Here is an 11,202-nt window from a genome sequence, read left to right as displayed (position 1 = left end):
TTATTAGGAGGAACTAGAATTTCTTTTAATAGCAAGCAGTTATCAAAAGTGTCAGACGTCCAAAGCTATTTCAGCTAGGATGCATCACATGATTTTATGCTGGCTTCTGCACAATTAAGCCCTCACTGCTATTGTAAATAACCTAAAAATTCAACTTGCTTGCGGCTGTTGACAAAAAGCCTGTTCCTGAGGGTTCTCCTACTTGATTTGAAGTATTAAAAGTAGAGATTGCCAGTACCACTGTTTTTTTTAAAAGAGAACAAAATGAAGTCACCATACTACTGTTGAACAACTACAGTTCTTTTGTTCTTCGTGCTTTCTTTGTTGCAGCTGTGTACTAGATACAACATTGTTGAAGTGTACAGTGTTTAGCATATGCTGGGGGTGCAATTAGTTTGAAAACCCCTTCCTGCATAATTTCCTTCCTGTTTTGTTAACATTGTAAAGTCAGATCGTTCCTGAGTTTATTATAGTGTCACAGAAGAGGTGGGGTGAGAGAAGAAAAAGCCCTTATGTTTTCAGCCCCTTTACAGCAATGATGGAAGACAAATCAGGATCAAAAAAAACAAGACAAAGCATAATACACACTGCAGACTTCTTACTCAAAACTAGTTTTATTTAAAAATAAGTTGAATGCATAGCACTCACGAAGATTCCATTGTTGTGGACATTTTGCATTTAGGAGCACCATTCTTATTTATGCCATAAAATACACATTTTAGTTCTAGTAGTAAGAACACAGTGTATTTTTAATGTACACTGGTAAAGCCCTTTTAAATAATATATTGAAACTGTTCAGTGTACATTTTCTCCATAGTCATTATGAAGTTGTAGTGTCAGAAAATTCAGACTAAATAAATTAAAACAAAAACAAACCCATGTAGTGGATCTTTTTACAGTTAACCTAATGTCTTAAGATAGTCAAATAAAAAAAAAACCCTATTAAATGCAAGTCTGCAGTATTAACGAACTGAATAATCCCCCTGCCCCTTATAATTCCAGTGTTAAGTATTAGTTAATTTTTTTTTTAATATATCAAATGCCTATGGGATAAACTTACTAATACTCCAAAAAAGAAAAGCCTATTCTGCTGCATCACAAATAAAGATGACAAGTTAGCTGATTTAAAGATTTTACAGAAAAGTTTGCTACAGGCACCTGCTGTTATTTCAAGTCATGGTCTATTACAAAACTGTACATTCATAGCATCAGAGGTAGTTAGAGCACTGAAGACTTGGATATAGTATTGCAACAAAATGAAACCTGCAGAAGGAAGTTTGTTTACCTCTTAAATGGGTAACAATTCTGAATAAAAACCATGGCATCCTATGAGGTGGAAAGTCTCTACTTAACACTACTCCACTACTCTCAGACATGGGGAAATATTCATGAAGACATGGAGAGGAGAAAAAGAAAGAAAAAGAAAAGAAAAGCTTGCACTGTGAGGAAGTAAGAATTGACCACGCTATGCCTACATCAAAGTTTATTCTCTACTATAAAGCAGAGAGGGGTCATCTCTTTCATTCACCCTCCTATTCCCTCCTCTTGACTTGCACACATATGCTACAACAACCCACAACAAAAATTGGGATTTTATGCTAAGACAAAACAAGAGAAACAGGATTTATTCTCCTCCAAAATAAATAGGTTTTTGTAGCATATTATCATTCAGCTCTAAAAAGAGCACGCCTGTCCTCCCTCAATTCTGAATATTGTGGGAAGGCCTCTTCTGTGACAAAGCCTTCATCTTCATATTGATAACAAGTAACCTTAATTGCTTCTACTTTCAAATAGCCTTTATAACATTGACAATACTTCACTTTCATTAGATGGTACACGATTTTAAGTACTGCCACTAAGGCAGGGGAGAAGGAGGCAGTAAAAGAACAAACAAAACCAAAAACAATCTATCTCAAGCCCACATCCTACAATGATATTTTAAGGTCACAGGAATCCTGTCATCAATACCGCCTCCCACATCCTACCACAGGAGTGAGGCAAGTATCTTATAAAAAAAAAAAAAAAGGAAGATATCTTTCTTACGATCTTTACCACCATTTTCATCCAAGAGCTGGATGAGTGAAATTTTCTACCCTCAGACTATCCACTCCACAGGAGAGAGTGTAGTTTCATGAACTTATGTAATCAGCACCTTAATTGTGATAAAGCAATCCACTATGCAATACATTTTTGATCCACCCACTTGGAAGGGTAAATCTGCATTTTTTCCTGGAACTCTTAAATAGCAGAAGAAAAAGCTGCCCTACTATTACCTGAGAATTTTCCTCCACTATAACCCTGACACAGAATTGGATTTCTATAAGCATTTAACTGTACTTTTTTTTTTTTGTATAGTCTATACTGCCAGTAAAATTGGAGGATGTTTTCTGTTGGGAGTGTGTGTGTACGCACAAAGAGAGGAATCACAACCACTGCAGTAGTTCTGGTACAGTAAAAGTTCAGCTGAAAATTTCTTTTTTCTGCCATTACTCGACACCACACTGCCAGGCAGTAGTTCACATTTACATTGTGTGAACGCTATCATATCCCTTTGGTACTCTGCATATAGATGCCCTGAAGAAAAAGCCTGTCCACTTGTCCTATATTCTCTTCCCTCCTCCCTCAAATTATACCCAATTAAGCATACAAACCAGCAGCACAGAGTAATGAAGAGAAAATTCCCTGAGTTAGTATGAAAGAGTTAACTTCAAACATAAAAAGGACAAGAAGGAGAAAAGAAGAGAGAACATAGTGTCTATCCTGTGAGGTACAAAACTTAAAGTTAGCCAAAACACCAGTTAATTCAACTGTCTTAGTCTAAAGCACATATCCAACATGAGCTGAAAAAGGGGCAAGAGTATGGAGTTAGCCAATTAAGTTTCTGTATTCCTGTGGTCCCCACCTATCTGGAGAAGTCTGGCATTCAATGGATTCTAAAGTGTGAGTAAATTTAAAGTAAGTGTTAATACTGTATGGTGGTATTACATAAATGTCTTCAAAAATAATACTGCATATCTCCTTCATTATAAGATAAGCCTGTAGTTAGTCCACAGCTGTTTTTCTATTGACTAATATTTCCTGGGTGTGCGTTAGAAGCACAGAGCGTTCCAAGTGCCAGAGTAAGAATTTACTACTCCCAGATACAAGCATCTTCCTAGAGGGCGTTCCATATGCTTATTTTGCAGTCTATATTTGAGCTAAGGTACTGGTTGCCATTCCAGTGGCTTTTTTCTGGAAAGACACTTTTTATTCAACTTGTTGCCCTCAAACTTACTTGAGGTTTAACAAAAAACAAAACAATTCCCCTCAACACAACTTCCCACCCCAAACAAACGAGCACAAAACCGATTTTGTACTTATCACCTCTCAAAGCAGGGAGTAATACAGGAGTATCGTCCATTCACTTGGTAACTCCGGTTGTAGGAGACACTTATACATGGCTTCACTTCTAGTGGAACAGCTAGTGACATAGCAGCACCAGTCTGTACATGGCCTCGAGCCTGAACACTAGACTGTAAGGCAGCAGGGCAAGTCTGAAGTGGGTAAGATGATGTATGATTAGCTGATATTATCTGTTGACAGTTTTGCTGCTGTGATGTCTGATGGTGATACTGTAATGAAGGCTGATGAGCCTGGAGATACTGTGGCATATGCTGCTGAACATTAGCCTGCTGGGGACTTGGAGCTGGGGTCTGAAATGCAGTATGTTGGGCAGACTGAGCATGTTGTCCTTTTTGCTTGTTTGCTTCCTTCACATCATTATCATGCGCACTAAAGCAAAATAAGGAGACAGAATAGATTAAAATGGCTATTAAAATCATTTAAACTCTTTTGGATTAAATGTTATGAACATTCTAGCCAATGGTGCAACTACCTAAAAGCTCCCAACACCTTTAAAAAGCCAAAAAAAACCCAAACAAAAAAATCCCAACCCCTCCACAGTTTTAGCCTACCTTTTAAACTCATCTAAAGTTTTAAAATTTATTTCTTTAGGGTATAGTTGTTTTTTTTTTTTTTTAAAGGATTTCAGTTAACTTTGTAGTGGTACTTAAATGCAGATACAAGCCAAGTATTTAGCAGTATCTAAAACAGTATCTAAAAATATCAGTTCAATAAAGTCTGCTAGGATACTTCAGTAAAGTGCCAGCTTACCAGAACCTGAAACTGAGACTTATTTGCTGCTTCCACCTCATTTAAATTGGGTAGCAGAATACAGGGTTTTTAAAAGACATGCTATCAAAGGACTTTTAATGATCTCTACTACCATACTTAAAGATCATATGTATATATTTATATATGATCATGCTCTGGGCAGTGGAAATGCCTGTAGTTTCTCTCTTTTTCTGTCCCACTCAATACTTAAGTTGAGAGATTTTTAGCTCACCTGAATTCCCCTAGATTTACACCCATCTCAAATGTATTTAGACATCCTCTTTCTCTTGCTCTTATGCTGAGGTTAAGCAGGTGCCACTTACTCGCTTCGTCAGGCCTAAAATTAGCTAAGTAGTTTAGTATTGCACATACAAAGCTGATCTTTTGAAGATGGGTGGGACTCAACCTCTCACCAGTTTTTCCTAAGAGGTTGCTAACTTATTATGGTGCATTGGCAGATGACTGCAGGATTTTTTCCCCCTCTCTGCATAGCCTTTCAGAGTGATACTGAAAACATTTCTGTGACAGCACTTTGTTTTCACAACATATATCAGAAAAGCCAAAAGAGGCCATCAAGGGTAGTGATGTGATCCTCAAAGATGATGCGATTACCATATACAGCTGTTCCTGCACTTCTGCAGTGCCAAATGATATCAAGATCTGGGCAAGAGCAAACTTCTGTAGGAGGAAAGTAGTTATGATGGACATAGGTTTTGCTCTTAAGGTTTGAAATAAGAGAACTGGTTGTGTAACATCCTTTTTAGGATTGAGGTTCAGTAGGCATTATTGGCACTTGTGTCTGCTGTCAGCTCTATCTTTCCACTGTAGCGCAGAAACGGATACAACCTCCCAGTCATGTCCTCCCCACAAAGCTGGCCTCTCAAACAGTTTCTATTTTTTGACCCACGAACTGTTCAGAGCGTCCCTTGAACTTCCAGGACATAGAGCTTTCAGAGTAAATAGGAGTTCCCAAGCCTTCCATCTTCTTCACTATTACCCTCTGTATACGAATAGTCCACACAGACTGGGAACGAGTCATTTTAGTAAATTGTCTGAGCATTCCCAACGGATAACAGGCATTTCCGTTAATTTGATTATTACCCAATATCTAAATATTTTTAGAATAGACAAGTTGAACTTCAAGAAATACTGTTTTCAGTGTAAATATCAATTAAGCATACTAACAGATTGGGAAATGGGCTTACAAAAAGCTACTGTGAACTTAGCTATTATTAACTTACATTAATAGTCGTTCAATACATGGCACTAAGAAATCCCAGGAGTATGCAGTAAGATGATGTAGTCGAGTAGGCCATGTTGGTGAGAGTCGCAAGATAATCCTTGAAGAAGCTACACATGCAGTAGCAACTAAAGAAGGCGCATAATTTAAAAATGCATGATCTAGAAAGAAGGAAAAGCAAAAAAGATTCATGTAAGTTGGAGAATGTTTGTCTCCGAGAACAAAGATGTCATTAACTGAAATACATAACTCACCTTGCAGTGATACTTCCAGAAAGTAATCAGCATATTTTGCCATATATAACTTAGTCTTCTCTAAGCAAACCATTGGCCAGCCATCATGAAGATCAGTTTCATGGACAGCAACAGAAAGATAATAGTCGATGAAATGAGCAGCAGTTGGGAGGCACAAATTCCACTGAAACGTTTCTAGCAACAACAACTCCATATGAAGCAAGTTCTGTTTGGTTAGTACCAGACTCATGTTAGTCATACAACCCAAGCTGTTCAACTGTTCAAGTTTGGGAACACTGTCTTCCTTTTCTTCAAATTTACCTTCAGGTGAACAGAAAGAGGAGGGAAGAAAAGGTTCAGCATGAGTGAACTATAAAACAGACTGTATCTAATGTCTGTGTTGGCCATACTTAATTCTACTATGTCAAACAAGCTTGAGACTTTCTTGGGGAAGCAAAGCTCCAACAGAAGTTTTCCTCTGAGACAAAAAGGGGTCTGCGCTGTAAAGGGTTAGATTTCAGCAGCTAACGTCAAACATCACGTAGGATACGGAGCAGTGCTGTATTTCCTGTTGGTTCTCTCTCCTATGCACCGAGACTACTTGATGAGAGCAGAAATAAGCCAGGCTATACTATGACATCACTGGTGCTGCAGACGTAAGTTCTCGTTACCAAACTATTGTAGAACGTGTCACCATCATTAATGAAATACCACAGTGATGTGACCTGGAGTACATAGCAATACAACGTTTGGCGTTAATCACCTCCTTCTTCGTTACTCGTTTTTCAATGTATTAGAGTACAACCATATCTCTGGCCAATGCAGTTATTTTTAATGCTTGTTGTGGTAGGAACATTTTTAGATTCGATAGCTGGTAAGTTGCTCCAGCATTTCAAACAAGTACATTTCAGCAATGTGCATCTGAAAACCCACACTGCCATGAATATAGTTTCAACTTTAACACTGCTAGCAGCTTCAGCCTTCCCTGGTCTTTAACTTGTCAGTCCTATACGTCTTTAGCCTAAAGTAAAATTGTATGTGTAGAAAACCCATTAATAAGGGAAACAAGTGTCGCATTTCCATGAAGTTGCCATATGGTTGTGCTATTTCAATTTCATCGCAAATTCTTTCCATCTTATGCTCACTATTCAGTGCTACATGTTGTGAATATACATTTTTGGAGACCTTTGCAGGACTGAATCTACTGAACATTTGATTTTTTTTTTTTCAACAGTGGGAGGTACCTGTACAGGACTTAAACAACACCAGCCTCCATCTGTTAATTTGTTTCCCAAACTCTAGTAATTACAGAAATATAAACTTAAGGAGTCATATAATCACTTCTTTTACTATTTTTATAACCTTATCATATATATTACGCCTTGGGTTGTCCAGCCTACTGTACTGCTGATTAAACTACTTGTTTGAGCCACATAGGACAAAAGCTTAAAATAGCATTTTGGTTTATGCTTTCTGAACTACTTCATACACTGCTTCTCACAAGAGCGAGTACTCCAGGCTTTTATAAGCTCTACCTGCAGCTTGTTAATGAAAGATGGGAGAGGTGATTTAAAAAAAAAAAAAAAAGAAAAAAAGAAAAACAGTTCTCTCCAGAACATGAACTTCATTTGAAAATCTGGCATTAGTTCAGAGCCAATAAAGACATTTGCCCAAATGGACAACACTGGTTTCTGAGACACAGTTTTCATATTCAGGGGCCCTTCCTTTGCCAAGAAAAGATTTCTGGCTGGTGGCATCCAGTTGAAGTTTACCCCCAGAAGAATATAAAATAACCCTTTTTTTCTTTAGCTGTTTTGCTGAATAGCTAGCTATATTGGTGGAGACAGGTGATGCAGCAAAAGGAAACTGTATACCAAAACAGCCAACATCTCTGCACTCTAGTTTTCTAGTTGAGAGGGCCTACAGCTACAGTAGCTCTCCGAGAAAACGAAAACAGATTCAGACAAACAGATAAGCAAGATCTGAACCACCACTTAGTTCTGCTGCTAGGACAAAGCTAGGGAACTTGGTTCAAGAACACGCGTCAGCAGTATCCCAACAAACCACAGCCAGATCTCTTTGGGAACTTCTAAAAGGGATCCTAAGTGTCTGTGGTATATGGATACATACCACAAGAATCTAGCTGAGGTCAGTATAAGCGGGGCAGTTCATAATGAGCGTTCCTAATTAGTTCAGTCTTTGGAGTACACAATGGTGTACTGTGTAATCAATGTACTTCCTCCGTTACATTTTGTATGTGACACAACGCAGGCTTTATGTTAGCCTTAGCTTACTTTAACAACACGGCAACATATGAAACCAGCTATTCCAGAAGAGCGTAACAACATCAACAGGGTGCAATATACTCTACATATGGCTTATTTTGTTTCTACCTCCGTTACAGGTATGCTAATTTCACCTCCTTTCCAGCGCTTGGTCTACCTATTTTGAGAGGTCCTGACAAGGACAGCCCTTCTATTCCTGTAACATCCCTCTGAAAGTTCATCTTAGAACAATCTGTGCTTCTAAACTTAAACATCTATTTTTTTAATCAGTTTGTTTTTTCTCCTCTCAGATGCCAACAAAAGTCAAAACAACAGTCTAAGCAAAGAGGCTACTAATTGAGCCAGATTTAGGTATGCTGATCAAATTGTCTTTTGCAAGTACCCCATCAAGATATTCCTTGTGTTTGGCAGTAGAGCCTGTATTGCTCTAGTTAATTAAAATTTGGTCCAACATACTTACTTGCTAAAAGTAAACAGGAAAGAGCAACCACATGCAGCTGCTGAATAGATATGTCATAACGATCCATAAAGAGGTCCAACAGATACACAGCTAGATGTCGTGCAGCAGGACAGAGTCTGAAACGATTGCTCACGATGGCAATCAGATCTGCAAAGTATCTTCTTAGATGTAACTGGGGAGACTGGCCTTTGTAGGAGGGCAGCTTCAGCTCCTAGATGGACAGCAACATGTAATTTTATTACAACCAGCATTTAGTCTGAATTTCTATCAAACTAATATAGCTGTTATTCTTAGATTCATCAATGAATTTTCAAAGGAGTTCTCCCCTCTCCCATCCCTTTTCACAGGGCAGAACCTATTTGTTGTCTTACAAAAGAGCTAGGAGTATAATAATAATAGTATAATAATTTAAGATTTAATATATTTTCACCGTGCATTCAGATACCACTGACTTAAGATTTTACCCTCTTTGTCACATTGCCTCTTCTGCAAAGGCTGCACCTCCCAGCAAGGAAGCAGCAATGCTATGCAGGTACTCCTCAGCCACTTCAATGCAAAGTCCAATAACTCAACTCAAACCCCTCCTGCTACAGCTTCATCTAAGCAATTAGACTTTGTACTGAAGTGTTTGCATGTTCCAATGCTGCCAATTCTCCTGTGGGCGCCTCCGGCAGGACACTAACTGCTAGCTGGAGGAAGCGACACTAGGAAGAGGGCAGCTGCCTGGGCAGGCGTGAACGCGTGTATGTATGTGTGTAATCATTTGCTACATGAGTATGTCTAAACCCTGACTTAATCCGTCTGATCAACGCTGCCCTGGCACTGACTGCAGTCTGCTCTCAGGCATTTAGTTAAACGTACCTTCAACAACTCTGACTAGATGCAGAAAAGGATACCAAACCAAGACCTAAAAATCTCACAACCTCCCACTGTTTATAGACCTCACACGGTCTCAGATTTGGGGGAAAACAAACAAAACAAAAGCCCTGCCAATAGCAAAGACAAGAAAAAAAACCTGTAGCATTCTCTGATCCGAATATTAAATTTGGACTGACAGAAAGAGCGTTCTTCGAGCTCCTGCTTGGCAGCTGGTATCCCTCAAGCGTGCAACAAAACTCAGGACAACAGAACAGTATTGCTGTCTTCTGTTATCATGAATAAACTTCAGAATTACAACTGTGCAGCCCAGATTAAGTAAGATTTTGAGTGCAATAAGTTTTCCAGCAGAACAGCCTGCTCTATCACATCTAGTTGGAGTGGCATAACTCAAGATTTTTCAAAGTTTCAAAGTAAATGCAAAGTTCTGAAGTATGTTATTGAACTGAAAGAGAAAAGACAGACCTACAGAATTTACCTTTTCATAACACTGACTTAGTTTTAGTAATGGTAACTTTGATAACAAATACACTATCTTGTTTTAACTCTTGTGTTCCAAAAAAAGTTGCTTTAGCCATCATGCCTCCAAAAAACATAATCCAGTCATCAAGTACGATAAGGCAACAGAAACACATTTTTACTAGGCTCAGTCACTACAAATTAATTTACATCTCTAGGGAGAAGATGAGCTTTACTATCAAAACATCCCCAAACAGCAGCTTCAGGTCAGGGTAGAAGTAACTTCAAAGTCATTTGAAGTTCAAAGTTAGGCAGTACCGCCTAAACCCTTTACTATTTTTACTGCAACGAAGTACAGTGCACTTTTTTTTTTGGTTATAATGGTATCGCTTTTTACAGAGTTCACACTTGGATCTATTCACACGTCCAAGCCCCGGCACCAGATGCACCACGAGCACTTCGGCTTTGTAAAAAGGCAGAGGCAGAACAGCCTGCTCAACTGTCAAGACTCGCGGAGAGACAGTCCTGGCCTGGCGGAGCGGAAGACGCCCCGTTTCTCAGCGTCTGGGAAACAAACCCACCCAAACCCCGCACCTGCCCAAAGCGAGGAACCCCCCCCCGCCCCCGGCCGGCAGCGGCCTCGCCTCGCCCCGCTCCCCGCGCAGACGGGGCCCCCCCGGGCCGGGCTACCTTGTAGCGCAGCGCTTGGTGGATGTCGGCAGCCAGCTGTCCTGTCCACCACTGCGCCTCCAGCTCCATGGGCGGGCGGCGGCGGCCGGGGCCTGGCGAGACGGGAGGAAGCAGCGCTCGCGAGTGCGGCCGGCCGGGCAGCGCCGCCCGCGCCCCCTCCCCGCCGGCGCCCAATTAACCGCAATCAGCGGCGCCGCGGCCCCGCGCGCGAGGGGGCGCAACTGAAGCTCGTTACACCGCCCACCCTCCCCCCCCGCCCCGCCGCGGGGGCACGGCCGGGACCGGGGCGGGGGAGGGGGCCGCGGCAGCCGCGCCGGCCCCGACGGGCGATGGCGCCGCAACAAAGGCTGGAGGCGCCGGCGCGGCTTCCGCACTCACCCTACGCAGCGGCGCGGCTGGCGGCCGCCGGGGCGGCGGGGCCTGGCCCGGGGCACCTGAGCGCGGCGCGGCGTCCCGAGGGCTCCCCCGCCATCACGCGGCGCCGCCGCCCGCCTCGCCCATTGTTAAAGGGCCGAGCGGCCAGCGTGTGTACAAAGCCCGGCGGCGCTCACGTGCGGCGCGCCGCCCGCCAATCGCCTGCCGCCTTACAGCGCGGCCCAGCCCCCGGCCGCCAATCGGGGCGCGGCGCTCACGGTGGAACGCCGAGCCCTGCGCTCCGCCGCCACGCGCGGCGCGCCTTTGAGCCCGCGGAGCTGCCGTAGCCGCCGCCGATAAAGAGCCGCGGGGGAGGGGGGCGGGCCGCTCCGCGCCGAGGCCGCGCCGTGAGGCGGGGCGAGCGGGGGCGGGGGGGCTCCGCCCGCCGCCCGG

At 42.2% G+C, this 11,202-nt stretch overlaps 1 protein-coding gene across 3 annotated transcripts; it reads right to left on the bottom strand.

Annotated features, from left to right (window-relative positions):
- Positions 1–584: 584 nt before the first annotated feature.
- On the bottom strand, positions 585–10,900 carry CCNJ (cyclin J). Of its 3 annotated transcripts, none has more exons than XM_068950015.1 (6): positions 10,830–10,900; positions 10,396–10,487; positions 8,371–8,581; positions 5,647–5,946; positions 5,394–5,553; positions 585–3,771 (listed from the first exon to the last, which is right to left on the bottom strand). In XM_068950015.1, the coding sequence occupies exons 2-6, from the start codon at positions 10,462–10,464 to the stop codon at positions 3,360–3,362; spliced, it is 1,152 nt and encodes a 383-aa protein (XP_068806116.1). In that variant the 5' UTR covers positions 10,465–10,487; positions 10,830–10,900; the 3' UTR covers positions 585–3,359. The 3 variants fall into 3 exon arrangements, with proteins under 3 accessions (XP_068806116.1, XP_068806114.1, XP_068806113.1); XM_068950013.1 differs by having other exon boundaries at positions 10,774–10,838; XM_068950012.1 differs by lacking the exon at positions 10,830–10,900 and having other exon boundaries at positions 10,396–10,636.
- Between the last annotated feature and the right edge of the window lie 302 nt (positions 10,901–11,202).

Source organism: Struthio camelus, chromosome 7, assembly GCF_040807025.1.
Source record: "Struthio camelus isolate bStrCam1 chromosome 7, bStrCam1.hap1, whole genome shotgun sequence".
Lineage (NCBI taxonomy): Eukaryota > Metazoa > Chordata > Aves > Struthioniformes > Struthionidae > Struthio > Struthio camelus.
The sequence above is the reverse complement of the archived record's forward strand: the minus strand, read 5'-3'. Positions and strand labels throughout refer to the sequence as shown.